General features: G+C 43.4%; 1 protein-coding gene across 1 annotated transcript in view; it reads left to right on the top strand.

Annotated features, from left to right (window-relative positions):
- STAT6 (signal transducer and activator of transcription 6) overlaps positions 1-14079 on the top strand; it is an 84119-nt gene that overhangs the window by 69669 nt on the left and 371 nt on the right. The window contains exons 16-19 of the mRNA XM_060253310.1: positions 234-380; positions 1089-1152; positions 2206-2298; positions 12551-12712. Coding sequence (XP_060109293.1) covers positions 234-380; positions 1089-1152; positions 2206-2298; positions 12551-12712 — 466 coding nt within the window. The remainder of the gene's footprint in view (positions 1-233; positions 381-1088; positions 1153-2205; positions 2299-12550; positions 12713-14079) is intronic.

Raw genomic sequence — 14079 nt, 5'->3', positions numbered from 1 at the left:
ACAGGGTGTCTGTTTTGTGTGTGTGTGTGGTGGGGGGGGAGGTAAAGGAGATTGTGAGATTCAGAGTATAGGGCGGGATATAAATTCAATATCATCATCTTCAACAGTAGCTTAAGGGCCGTCACTTGCTACTAATGTTGATCTTTCCTATAGTGGGACAATGCTCAGGGCAGAGGGCAGATGCTTTCCAATGTAACCCACCCACATTGCTTTTCTTCTTTTGCTCACTTCAGGTTCCTGTCAAGTAGAGAACATCCAGCCGTTCACAGCAGCAAACTTGTCAGTTCGTTCCCTTGCCGACTGTGTTCGGGATCTGGAGGAGATTCAGATACTGTATCCTAACAGGCCTAAAAAAGAGGCATTCCGGAACTACTTTAACGGTGAGCAGAAGGGGAGAACAGGGCTTTATTCTGCTTGTATCTGCTGTGTCTGTCTATTCCCAGGAATGCAAAATTCATTTCTTTGGTCCTTGATGGGCAGGAGCAGACTTCAGGGTTGCCAGGTCCTCCTGCATGCCTATGGAGCCCTGTGGCGCAGAGTGTTAAAGCTGCAGTCCAAGCTCTGCTCACGACCCGAGTCTGATCCTGGTGGAAGCTGGGTTCAGGTAGCTGGCTCAAGGTTGACTCAGCCCTGTAAAAAAAGGTTGCCAAGAAAACATCATGCTGTGGTAATAACTCAGTGCTTGCACAGGGGATTACCTTTACCTGCATGCCAGTTGGGGGGCGGGGCTTGGGGGACATTCCCAGAGGGAGCTGGGATGTCGAGCAATGTCCCCCGTGTGATAACATCACATAGAAGTGACATCGTCATGTTGGGGACGTCGCATGGAATAAAAGGTTGTCAGGTGATCTGCTGTGCCCTTTCTATTGGGACATCAAATCACAAGCTAAATCCTTAACTGGAAGCTCCAGTGATCCCTGTGCAGTCAAAAAGTTCAACTCAACTGGCAGTTCAAGGCAGAAAGCTTAAGATCTCATTTTTGTGCTCTGGAGAAATAATGCTGTTGCTTGGGGTACTTTTGTCATGAGAAAATTGGGCCTGGTTTTGTGCCTGGAGCATTTCAGCACTGGGTATATTTCTTCCTACAGAAGAGTTACCAAGGAAGACCAACAAAGAATACATCCCAACCCAGATAAGGATAACCGTGGGCACGTGAGTGCTTGAATTTTCCCTTTGCATGGCTCAGATGAATGAAGATTGCCTCTGCCCCTCTGAACCTTCCTTGGGGTGTGGTGAGCTCTGAAGACCACTCCTAGCTTCCAATTCGCTTACCACTTTGGCAAGCAGTACCTTAGATGTATCATTAGTACGGCAATGGATATCTGGAAGTGAAGTGGTGGGGTTTTTTTAAGTGTACATCACTACACGTGGCACTTAGCAGCATATGCCAGGAAGCTAATTCTCTGCCCTAAAGACCTTGCCATCTAAATGTTATCATGGGGAAACAACTGAAAAAGGGGGGAGGGATTTCTCCACTGTTATCATCTGGTGGTTACGTTTCATGTAGGTATTTGGGTATCAGATGGTGTTATGAAAAACATGCTATGCTATAAGGAAAATTGGTTAGAGTGCCAGGTTGTGTTGCTTAGAACTCTGATTGTGTGTGTATGTCTCATCTGTATCCCTCATGAATTTGTTCTGCCTTCTCTCTATAACTTGTAGCAGTGAATTGCAGTGTGTAAAGGAACAAGCTCTATGACAGGGGTAGCCAAACTGTGGCTCAGGAGCCACATGTGACTCTTTCACACTTATTGTGTGGCTTTCGAAGGCTCCACTGCCTCGTTGGCTGGCTTAGAGAAGGCATATCTCTCTTTAAATCACTTCTCCAAGCCAAGCCAGCCAGTGACTTGGAGAATGCATTTAAAATTGCTTTCATTCCACCTCTCCTTCCCTCCTCCATCCCCCATCTAATCTTCCTTCCTTCCTTCCTCTGATGTTCGTGTCTTGCAGCTCTCAAACATCTGATGTATATTCTATATGGCTCTTATGTTTGGCCACTCCTGCTTTATGAAATGCCTTGGTTGAAAAGTATTGTGTGAGCTGTGGTGGTCTGAAAGCTCTGTTTCCATTTTATGATACTTCAGTTCACTTGAGCAAGGTGTCACTGGTCTGCGAGTGATGAGCCAGCTGGCGCAAACCCCCTCATAGGTAGATTTTGCATTTTTTAAAAAATGGATGCTAACGTAAGCTTGTGTTCAATTCCAGATCTTCAGACCCGGCTCCACAAGAACAGAATTTACACAACTCCGTGTCCAATCTTAACATGAGTCCTGGAATCCCTACTGATCTTTACCCTGGGTAAGTGACAAGTCTCTACTGCTAATCTTCTGGGCGCTTGTGTCTGCATTGTGACTTTCTCTGTATGATACAGTACCAGAAAGGGTGCCAATGGAATTTCTTAGTGGTTCTCTGTAAGAGTGAGAATAAAAAATATATTAGATAAAGACACACATCGAGAAAAATATGTTAGATAAATACACACATTGCCCCATTATTTCTCCCAGCATGAATAAGATATGCGAAGCAATCCTCCCTCTAAGCTGTGGAGTCTTGTGAGCAAAAATTCTATTTCATGAGCTACTGGCATTAAGGTTATGAGCTACTGCATAAATTAAGTTGCTCCAGGGCCATTTTTTCTGAGCTAAGGCAAAAATGTGTGAGCCAGAGGCTAAAAAACTGTGAGCTAGTTCACGCTAGCTCAACTTAGAGGAAACACTGATGGAAAGTCATTGACAAAGAATGTGAATAGCCTGAAATTTGAAATGGAGGAACATAGTAGTTCAGCTAGAAAGGATTATAGCTAAGATTGCCAGGTATTTGGGGCGCAGGTAGGGTGGCCAGATCCAGGTTGGGGAATCCTAGAGATTTGGGGATAGAGCTGGGGAGAACAGGGATCTCTGGGGTGTAATGCCACAGAGTCCACCCTCTGAAGCCTCCATTTTCTCCAGGGGAACAGATCTCTGTGTTTGGAGAATGAGCTGCAATTCCAGGGGATCCCCAGGTCCCACCTGGAGGCTGGCATCCCTGTTTTACAGCCCACCTTTTAAGGAAATAGGACAAAGTGCTGCTTTGACATTTCAGTGTGGATTGTTTTACACAATCCCTGCCCTCCTTCTGAAACACACGTCAAGAATCCAGCTGTATCCATAGCTTAGTATGTAGAAGTACTAGAAAGTTTTCTCCAAATTAAAAATAAGCACTACTAAATTGGTGAAAGAGATTGCATGGTATTTCTTTGACACAGTATGAAATAAAGGTAGTCTTAGCAGCATATGCCCAGAAAGAAGAGTTCTTTGCCCCAATAACCTTGCTGTTTAAATGTTATCATGGGGCAGCATATGGGGGGAGGAATCCCTCCACTGTTGTCATCTAGTGTTTACATTTCCTTTAGGCATTTGAATTCCAAATGCTGTTATGAAAAACCTGCTGGGCTGTATGGGAAATTGGTCAGATTCTGGCTGGCTGTGACTGAGATCATAGAGATTGTGTGTGTGTGTGTCCCAGGCATACACTGAATGCACAACTTGCCAGAACCAAACATTGGGCCACCAGTAGATCTTCTGGCTGAGGTGTATTACATATGTTTGATGTCTTGCTGGCAGGTGCAAACCCATCCATTGGCAGATTTTGCACTTTAAAAAAAATGGATGCTAACAATCGTTATTTTGAATGTATTTTGAATTTATTGACTTATTCTATTGCCTTTTTACTCTTATTGTCATATCGATATGCAGAATGTAATATTTCTTTATGTATTCTTTATGTCTAGCTATTCCCTCATTCCCCTTCCCTTTCCCCTCTGTGGAAATTTAATAAAAACTTTAAACCGGGGAGGGGGGAAAGGATGCTAACACAGTTTGTGTTTCATTCTAGACCTCCCAGCTTGGTTCTGCCGGAACAGGACTTAATGGGATCCGTATCCAATCTCAGTGGGAATCCTGGGATCCATACTGATCCTACTTACTCTGAGTAAGTGGCAACTCTCTACTACTGATCTGCCAGGTGCTTGTGTCTCTATTGTGCATGAAATGGGGGAACCCGGTAGTTCAGCTATCGAGTTCTTTTAAAGAACAAAGGACATCAAGGGCTGCCAGGACATTTTGGTGTAGATTGTTTTTTTCAGTTCTTGCCTTGTGTCTCAAAAATACTTAAAGATTCCTGGTGTATCTGTAGCCCAGTGTGTAGAGGTATTAGAAAGTGTTCTACAAGTTAAAGGAAGCATGACTCTGTTAACTGGCGAAAGAAATAACATGTCATTCCTTTGGCACAGTATGAAATAAAAGTACTCTGCCGTGGAAGAAAGCTTTTAGTAACTTTGATGTTTATATAACAAACTGTCCTGTGGTTTTGCTCTGTGCCAAAGAGAACTGTGGGATAGCTCTACTTGAATTGACAGCAGGCCACAGTATTGCCATGGTTTCATGAAAACAGAGACAAGAAAACATCTCCTTCCCCTTCCTTTTGCTGATACTATTGTATCAGTGGATCCCAGATGTTTTTAATATGCAGGCAACTTTGGAATTTTGATGTAGTATGGTAGGCACATGGATGCCACATGGATGCCACTGGAGGCGGAGACAACTGCAAAACAGTTGCAGCAGCTTACCTTCGGTCACACTGTGCAAATCCTTGTGCTGTAGTGGCAGCTGCTGCCAAAATGATGTTTGTAAGAATCTGCACACCCACTCAGATCTCCAGTAGCCAATCAGAAGCCTCGCTGGGCAGAAGCTCCACTTGGCTTCACCCACTTTCTAAAATCTTTTGTTGGCTGCCATAAAGCTGCCGGAAGGTGCCATGGGGCCCATGAGCACTGTATTGAAGGCCTCTGTACTATACATTCCAACAGGGCTTTTTTGTAGAAAAAGCCCAGCAGGAACTCATTAAGCCACGCCCCCCTACATCACCATTTTTTGCAGAAAAAGCCCAGCAGGAACTCATTTGCATATTAGGCCATGTTCCCTGACACCAAGCCAGCCAGAACAGAGTTCCTGTGCATTCCTGCTAAAAAAAAAAGCCCTGCGTTCTAAGAATGTAGAAGTCATGAAGTCTTATGGCTTCAGCCAGTGATGTAAAGCGCTGTCCTAAGCAGTGTTAATCACTGTGAATAATAGCTACTAAGCTTTATAATGAAGTTACATTGCATAGAAGAAGAGGAGGAGATTGGATTTATACTCCGCCCCTCACTCAGAGTCTCAGAGCCATTTACAGTCTCCTTTTTGCTTCACCTCCCCACAACAGACACCTGAGAGAGCTCTTTCGAGAGAGCTCTTTCAAGAACTGCTCTTGAAAGAGCAGCTACGAGAGAACTGTGATTTGCCCAAGGTCATTCAGCTGGCTGCATGTAGAGGAGTGGGGATTCGAATATGGTTCTTTCAGTTAGTGTTCGTGCTCTTAACCACTGCACCAAATTAGCTCTCCAAGTAGATAGCAAAGATATGCACAATTAATGTGACCCTGTAATGTAAATTAAGAAAGGTCCCAGCCTTGTGATGCTGCTGAGGACAGCTTCTGTAATGAATTGATAACATCCAGATGTAAGCTCGTTTTGTGATGAATCTTCCTCAGAAGGTATTCTTAATAGATCTTCCCTCTGTGGTTATTTCCCTAGAATTGACCATGAAGAGTACAACAGAAAGGCCACCAAGTAGCTGAATGGAATTTAAATATTCTTCAGGGACAAAAACTAAACAATTTAGACTTACCTATGATTTATAGCTCTATATAGGAAGTAAGCTGGCCCTTTCATCTTTTCATACTAGGTACGAAGCCTTCTGTTCTAATGTTAGCCAGCACAAGGCTCTCTAAACAGACTGATAGCGGTGCCTTTCTTAAACCCTTGTAATTCCACGCAGCTACATGTGAAACTGTCACGTACTTAAAGCAACAAATCACAAGTGTGAACTTAATTATTAATATCTGACTGATAGAATATCCAATAAATAAAATATAATGCATATACGCTTGTTCAATAAATTTCTCATTTCTAATTATATCATTAATTGAAGAAAATGTCAGCATGCAAGTATTGTTACATTACAAATAGTCTTAAACTCCTATAAATAACGTGATAGATCTAAATTTGTATTAAGTCCATGAGGCATAAATGTTTTTAACCTATAGATCCAAGCTGCCTCTTGGCAAAATATTTTTTGAACATCGCAGTGATTATATGCACATGTTAAATTCATTCATTCATTTTTCTTTCTGTCTATTCACTTTATTTTCTTCCTTCTTTCTTTTTCTCTGTTTGTCTTATTTCCCACTCCCCCCTCTCTCTTTTTTTCTTTCTTTCTTTCTGTCAGTCTTTTTCCTTGTCTATTTGCTCGCCTCTTTCTTTCTTTCTTTCTTTCTTTCTTTCTTTCTTTCTTTCTTTCTTTCTTTCTTTCTTTCTTTCTTTCTTTCTTTCTTTCTTTCTTTCTTTCTTTCTTTCTCCTCTCCCTTCCCTTCCTTCCTTCCTTCCTTCCTTCCTTCCTTCCTTCCTTCCTTCCTTCCTTCCTTCCTTCCTTCCTTCCTTCCTTCCTTCCTTCCTTCCTTCCTTCCTTCTTGTGATTGAGTAGTGTGTTGGAATTTGATTTTTTTTTCTGGGATGACTATATATATATATATATATATATATATATATATATATATATATATATATATATATATATATATATATATATATATATATATATAATTTATGGACTTTTTCCAATGCTAGAATATATTTTTGAGGTGTGGTGACCAGAATTGTACACAGTACTATTCTGGTTACCACACCTCAAAAAAGATATTATAGTACTTTTGGTGATGTCAGAGGTGTGGCCTCACATACTAATGAGTTCCTGCTGGGCTTTTTCTACAAAAAAACCTCTGTGCGGATGCATGGAATTACCAGGGTTAGTTATAGTTTGTTACTAGTATGTTTAGAGGGCACTGTGTTAACTAATGTTAGAGCAGAAGGCTTCGCACCCTAGTATGAAAAGATTAAACGGCTGACTTGCTTCCTATATAAATGCAGAGTTACAAATCATTGGCAAGTCTAAATTGTTTAGTTTTTGTTCCTGTAGAATATTTAAATTCCATTCAGCCTTTATGCAATAATCTTCATGGTTCATTCTAAGGAAATAACCGCACAGGAAGATCTATTAAGAAAATCTGCTAGGGAAGATTCCTCAGAAAACAGGCTTACATCTGTATGCTCATCAATTCATTATAGAAGCTGTTCAGCAACATTGCAAGACTTTTCTTAACTTACATTACAGGGTCACATTAACGTTATCTATGTTATCTATTTAATCTAGATAACAGTCTGGTGTAGTGGTGAAGTGTGTGGACTCTTATCTGGGAGAACTAGTTTTGATTCCCACTCCTTCACTTGCACCTGCTGGAATGGCCTTGGATCAGCCATAGCTCTGGCAAAGCTTGTCCTTGAAAGGGCAGCTGCTGTGAGAGCCCTCTCAGCCCCACCCACCTCACAGGGTGTCTGTTGTGCGGGGAGAAGATAAAGGAGATTGTAAGCTGCTCTGAGACTGATTCAGAGAGAAGGGCGGGGTATAAATCTGCAGTCTTTTTCTTCTTAATATGCAAGGACTATATGTAATGTAACTTAATTGTTAACCTTAGTAGCTATTAATTGCAGTGGTTGTGTCGTTTCTGTTCTTTTACACTGTGATCCTGAGTTGTATGTCTACTCTGCTTAAGATGGCATTGTTGTAAAAAGTCCTCAGAGCGAAAGCACAAATGTATGATGTGTTTGTCTGAGACATTTGCATCTTTCATTTGCTTCACAAATCAAGCGTCCATGTTGGCATGACATAGAAGTGAAGAATGCCATTTCATTGGCATGCCTGGCTGCAAACAAAAGTCTGCATTGAATATTTCTAGGACATCAGCAGATTGGAATAGCCAGCAAAGCACTGAAGAACATTTTGGTTTGGACCCTCATAGCTTTGGATGGTTTCCTAAGTACCCTCCATTCCAAAACTGGTGATATGATGGAAGTTGACAGTGGACATATAAGATTCCTGAGAACTACTCACAAAAAAAAAGGAAAGAGAGGAGGAGATGCGCACCCATAGTGTCATTTAAAGAGGAATTCTCTGCTAATGCCAAAAGCCTCAGAGTCAGACGGACAGTTTATTTACGGTCACAGACCAATTAAAATACAAGAATTTAAAAGCTTCAACACAAAGGATAAGATCTATGCTATAAGTATTTAGGATAGACAGTTGTCTTAATATGTTAATAAGAGTTACATCAAGACACAAGTTGAAACAGAACATCTTAAAACTGAGAAGCAGTAAAATGAGTCTTTTGGATGCTATAGCAGGCAGTGCAGAACTTGACAACAGCTGGAGATAAATTACCAAAAAACAAAGATTATGGCTTTATTTATTTATTTATTTATTTATTCGGGATTTATATCCCGCCCTTCCCACGAATGGCTCAGGGCGGCTTTTGGAAATAGGCAAAAAAGAAAAAGAGATCATGGTCCATTAATGGGCTACAACTTGAGCAAGTTGCTAGTTTTAAATATTAAGGTATGGTTCTTCAGGCCACAGGTTCCACTAGTGCCCACATTAAGTCTGCAGGCGCTCAAGGGAAAGAACTGCTGATGTCACAGAGTCAAAATAGGTGAGCTGCCACCCAATCCAATGAGCATTACTTTGGAAAGAAGTGCAGATGAATTCAGTGGGGCATATTCCCAAGCAAGTGTGCATAACATTGTACCTATAGACCCCGCCCCCCCCCAAACCCTCAAACCGGTGCTGCTGCTTAGCAGAGTGGTAGTGGAAGGGTGCTATTAGCACAGACGGCATTCTTAGCTCTCCCTCCCACCCATCATGTTTTTCGTTGCAATTCCTCTCCCCAGATGCTTGTTACCATATCCAGGTTCTAGAAATGTGTTGCGAACAGGGCCGATGTATAGGAGTCGGCCAGTTAGGTGGCCTCTGCATGGGGCTGCCCTTAACTCAGATTCGGAAGCTGCAACTGGTGCAGAATGCTGCAGCCAGGCTACTAATGGGGCTCCCTTGGCAGGAGCACATTCAGCCTGTGCCGAGGGCACAGCACTGGCTGCCTGTTGTGTACCAAATTCGTTTCAAGGTCCTGGTATTAACCTTCAAAGCCCTATATGACCTAGGACCTACCTGTCTGCGGGACCGCCTTGCCCCACATGTTCTGAAGGGGGGGCCCTGAATAATTAATTAATACCTCTATAATAATGAATGAAAGCATGCTTTTACTTTTTAAAACTAGGGTGTCTGATGTAACTGTCCATTAGAGGCCAGACAGCTTCAATGGGTGTGTATTCAAATATGTGTATTAGATAAGAGACAGGAGCCTCATTGAAGGCGTCTGGCTGTAGCAGATAGAGTGAGGGGACAAACCATGGAATTTTACCAGAAAGAGAGCGAGGGGGCGGAGATGTTGCAATCAGATAAGCTCATGGGCCTGCCTGCTAGCTTGCATTTGTGCTTAAAGAAGGCTGTTTGTGTATTATATGATTCAGTTAAGTATTTTGAGGGGGAATTACGTTTCAGTGGACTCTGCTTTGGCGTCAAAGTAAAAAAACCTTGCTTCATACCAGTAATTGAGTGCTGTCCCATTATTTTTCTGCTACAGTTCCCCAGAGAGCACTTTGATCAAGTTCCTAAAATCTTCTGGTTGTCTCTGGGCTAAAAGAGGCTAGGCTAAATTCCACCAGAGCCTTTGCGGTGGCAGCCCCAATAATCTGGAACACCCTCCCAGAAGCCATCAGGGTCCTGTGGGACTTACCACAGTTCCGCAGGGCCTGCAAGATTGGATTATTCTGTATGGCATATAATATCTACATGGGAGAGGGCTGCCACCTCACCTGGACCTATCTTGCGTTAGTACCAACTGCCTAGGATTCGACAGCTTTGAAGAGAGGAAGATACTATATGATCCTGCCTATAATAGATGTAGTAGCACCATTGTGATTTTATTTGATTCTTTTACTGTTTTATTGTTTTAATACTGTTCACTAATGTTGCCTTTGTTTATTTTATGTTGTTAGCCGCCTTGAGTCTTTGTAGATTGGGCGGGATATAAATCTAACATAAAAATAAAGAATAACAAATAAGACGTAGTTGCTTTTGGTACAGAGCAGCATGATCGTTTTAGAACAGAGCGGCACCAATGTGTAGTTAGAACTCCCAGTAGGGAAAGAAACAAGGGCCATATAGAGACGAGGAGGCTCCTACTTGATGGAAACTCGCATCATTTACAGAGTTGTCCCAAGTGGGAGAGGAAACTTAAAATCTGTCAGGGAATGCTCTGCCCTCCCCCCCTTGACTTCCATGCATGGCCTACTCTCTCCCTCTCCTTCGGGCTTATTTCCTGAATGCTCAGCTTTGATCTTTTTAAAAGAACAACCTCAAGCTCCTTAAGAGATAAAAAGCAAAATGTGCAGATGTTATTCTTACCCAGTGGCTTGCCAAGAAATAAACCTGCTCCCATGCTCCAGTATTCTGGTCAGCATTCGTTTAATTGACACTTGAGCAGTTAGCAAAGCAACTTTAATGTAAACCAAAAAGAATTTGGGTTTCCTGCCATTTCTCAGTGATGTAGTGGTGGCCTTAGCTCCTTTCTGTGGTCCTTAGCTCCTTTCTGTGGCACTGTTTCTTGCAACACCCCTAGTTTGGTGCATTTCCCCCCAGTCCGTTTCTGGTTCCGACTTTGGTCCTTTTTCCTTTTGCAAATTTTTGATGGTCGCCTTTGCTTTGTCCTTCTCGCAGCCCTTCACCGATGATACTTCCGCAAGCAGCGAGTCACCGGAGCATGCTCTCTCCCATGAACACAAATTGTGGAAACCAGATAATGCAAACGTAAGAATCCCTGCCTTTTGGTGTAGTGGTTACGTGTGTGGACTCGTATCTGGGAGAACCGGGTTTGATTCCCCACTCCTCCTACAGCTGCTGGAATGGCCTTGGGTTAGCCACAGCTATGGCAGGAGTTGTCCTTGAAAGGGCAGCTGCTGTGAGAGCCCTCTCAGCCCCACCCACCTCACAGGGTGTCTGTTGTTGGGGGAGAAGACATAGGAGATTGTAAGCCGTTCTGAGTCTCTGATTCAGGGAGAAGAGTGGGGTATAAATCTGCAATTCTTCTTCTTCTTCTTTGTGGTTGCATTTAAGCCAGGATCAAAACAGATGAGATACAGGAAGATCTGTGGTTGCATCTTTCCAATGACTTCTGAACAGCAATTGCACCTCTTTTTTGCCCTTTTTTTCTGCCCATGCATTTTTATACTGCTCTTCTTCCAAGGAACTCAGGAGGTTCCTGGCTCCCCTCGCACGTTTTTTTCAAAAAGTAAATCTCTGTCCCTTTCATTGCAGAGATATAAGGAGAAAGGCATATCTCCACAATGGAAGGGGCTACAGATTTACTTTTTAAATGGAAGCTGGGAATTTGGAGGACATGGTATGTTTGTTATTACAATAGTATATTAATAATGATATTCTAGTGATCATTTAAAAAAAAAGCAAAAGCCTTGCTTTCTTTGGGGAGGGGGGTTTGGCCGATGCGGAGGGACTGGGGCAGGGAAATTAAGGAAACCTTGCCATGTTGAAGCCCTAATGTTTATCAACAGCTGCACCAGCAGTGGTGAAATCACATAAGCTCCTCCCTGTGTGAAAATATGCCACTTGTATTGCTTTCCCTTGGTATGAATTATGAATATGCCACTTGTATTGCTTTCCCTTGGTATGAATTATGAAATATATATATATATATATATATATATATATATATATATATACAGGGCTTTTTTTGTGGCAGGAACTCCTTTGCATATTAGGCCACAGGCCCCTGATGTAGCCACCCCCCTGATGTAGCCAGTCCTCTTGGAACTTTCAATAGGCCCTGTACTAAGAGCCCTGTAAGCTCCAGGAGGATTGGCTACTTCAGGAGTGTGTGGCCTAATATGCAAAAGAGTTCCTGCTACTATATGTAGTTAAGAAGCATTAGGATAAATACAATGGAATATACACACACACACATATATGTATGTATATATATATAGGAAAAGGTAGTCCCCTGTGCAAGCACTAGTTGTTTCTGGCTCTGGGATGACGTTGCTTTCACAGCATTTTCACAGCAGACTTTTTACGGCGTGGTTTGCCATTGCCTTCCCCAGTCATCTACGCTTTTCCCCCCAGCAAGCTGGGGACTCATTTTACTGACCTCGGAAGGATGGAAGGCTGAGTCAACCTTGAGCTGGCTACCTGAACCCAGCTTCCACTGGGATCGAACTCAGGTCGTTAGCAGAGCTTAGAACTGCAGTACTGCAGCTTTAAAACTCTACACCATGGAGCTCTCATATATATATATATATATAATTTCCATTGTGTTTAGCGTAACGCTTCTTGGATACAGCTTTGTAATCTGAGCTGGTTATTCCAGCATGCAAAAGATCAGATCTACTGCTATGGAAGAGGAGAAAGGCCCTGGGCATTGTTTTCATCCCCTTAGCCGACCAGGTATTGATCTTAACTAGAATTCTCTATTCTTGGTGCCTCTTCTGACTCAGTCTTCTTTGTCCATCCAGTTTGCCTCCTCCTCCTGAGATCAATTGGATGTCTCAAGGAAACACTTTGCCCCTCGACTCGGTTGATTCACACCTCTTGCTTCAGGAGTCAGAGATGGATATCTGCCTGCCTGACTTAAACTGCCACGGAGTCATGGATTACCACATGGCGCTGGATCCATTGTGAGTGTGGCGAGAGTTTTTGAAGGGGGCGAGCTGGTGGGACAGAGCAGATTCCTTCCTTCAACTGCCAGTTGTAGATGAAAATTTCACTGCTGTGCTTCAACTGAACATTCATCTACTCTGTGCATTTTTCGGAGGTTTAAATATCCCCCTGATCTCCAAAGTCAGAAAAATGCCGTTTTGAGAAGGGAGTGAGAAATGTCAGTTAGCAACCCCTAGCGCTTTCAGAGATACAAGTTTCCTGGAGTTTCTCAGCTGGGAGCCACAATAGCCAATCAGAAACTGGCTTTATTTACATGGGCAATATGTTTTACAGTTAATTGCAGTTGGCGGTTGTGGGATGAGGCACAGTGGGATATTGCAGGGGTCATGTGACTAATTTCGCAAAGTGAACTAAAAGGGGGCATTAAGGGGAGAGAGAGATGAGGAGATAAATCCATGGCGATGCTTTGAGACCTGTAGTAGTAGGGCTGGGTAGTGTGCGATTTGAGGAGGAGCCAAGGTGGGCAGATAGGACTATCACTGGCTGCTAGCCATGGTGACTGAGGCACTAAACCTCTGAATCCCGGAGCCAGGAGGCAGCATCAGGGGAAGGCCATAGCCTCTATGCCCTGTTGACAGCCATAGAGAGGAACTGGTTGGCCACTATGTTAGACAGGACGCTGGATTAGGTGAACTATTGGTCTGATCCAGCAGGGCTCTTCTTATGTTCTTATGAGGGGAAGGCCTCGGCCTCTGTGCCCTGTTGTTGGCCCTCCGGAGGAACAGGTTGGTCACTGTGTGAGCTGGACAAGATGGACAACTAGTCTCATCCAGCAGGGTTCTTCTTGTGTTCTTAAAGAGGGTGGATTAATGGGAAACACACTGGAAGGTGACCAGTTGCAGAACATTTCAGGGCAGAGGAACCGTGGCAGGAAAGAGGGATCCCTGGACCGTCATGAGGGCCTTAGCATTGCGTCTACCCAGCTTCTCTTTACCTCCCTAGAGCCTCTGAGAACTTGCCTGCGCCCTCCATCTACGAGCTGGAGCAACTGATCCAGCACCAGCCACTTCTGCTTCACTCTTCCCACAGTTCCGGACCTACCCTGACCAACCTCTGTTGATAATCTTCACACCTCATATTTTTGGAAGGACTTTCTATGGACCTTAATGGACGGCGTGACCAACTGACAACGGATACATTTGGCCATTTTTTTCCAACTGAGCCAGAGGAACTAGAATGCACTTTGTCCCAGAAAGGGAAGCGGGATTGTGGCCTCAGATGCTTTGCGCTTTGCCTGTGCTCCTCTCGAGAAGCGACCTGTCAGAAAGGGGTGTGGTGTATGGTAGGGTTTCGGATGTGACACACTGGGAGGGGATTTTCACCC

This window comes from Heteronotia binoei, chromosome 13 (assembly GCF_032191835.1).
Source record: "Heteronotia binoei isolate CCM8104 ecotype False Entrance Well chromosome 13, APGP_CSIRO_Hbin_v1, whole genome shotgun sequence".
Classification (NCBI taxonomy): domain Eukaryota; kingdom Metazoa; phylum Chordata; class Lepidosauria; order Squamata; family Gekkonidae; genus Heteronotia; species Heteronotia binoei.
This window is presented reverse-complemented; position numbering and strand designations above follow the sequence as displayed.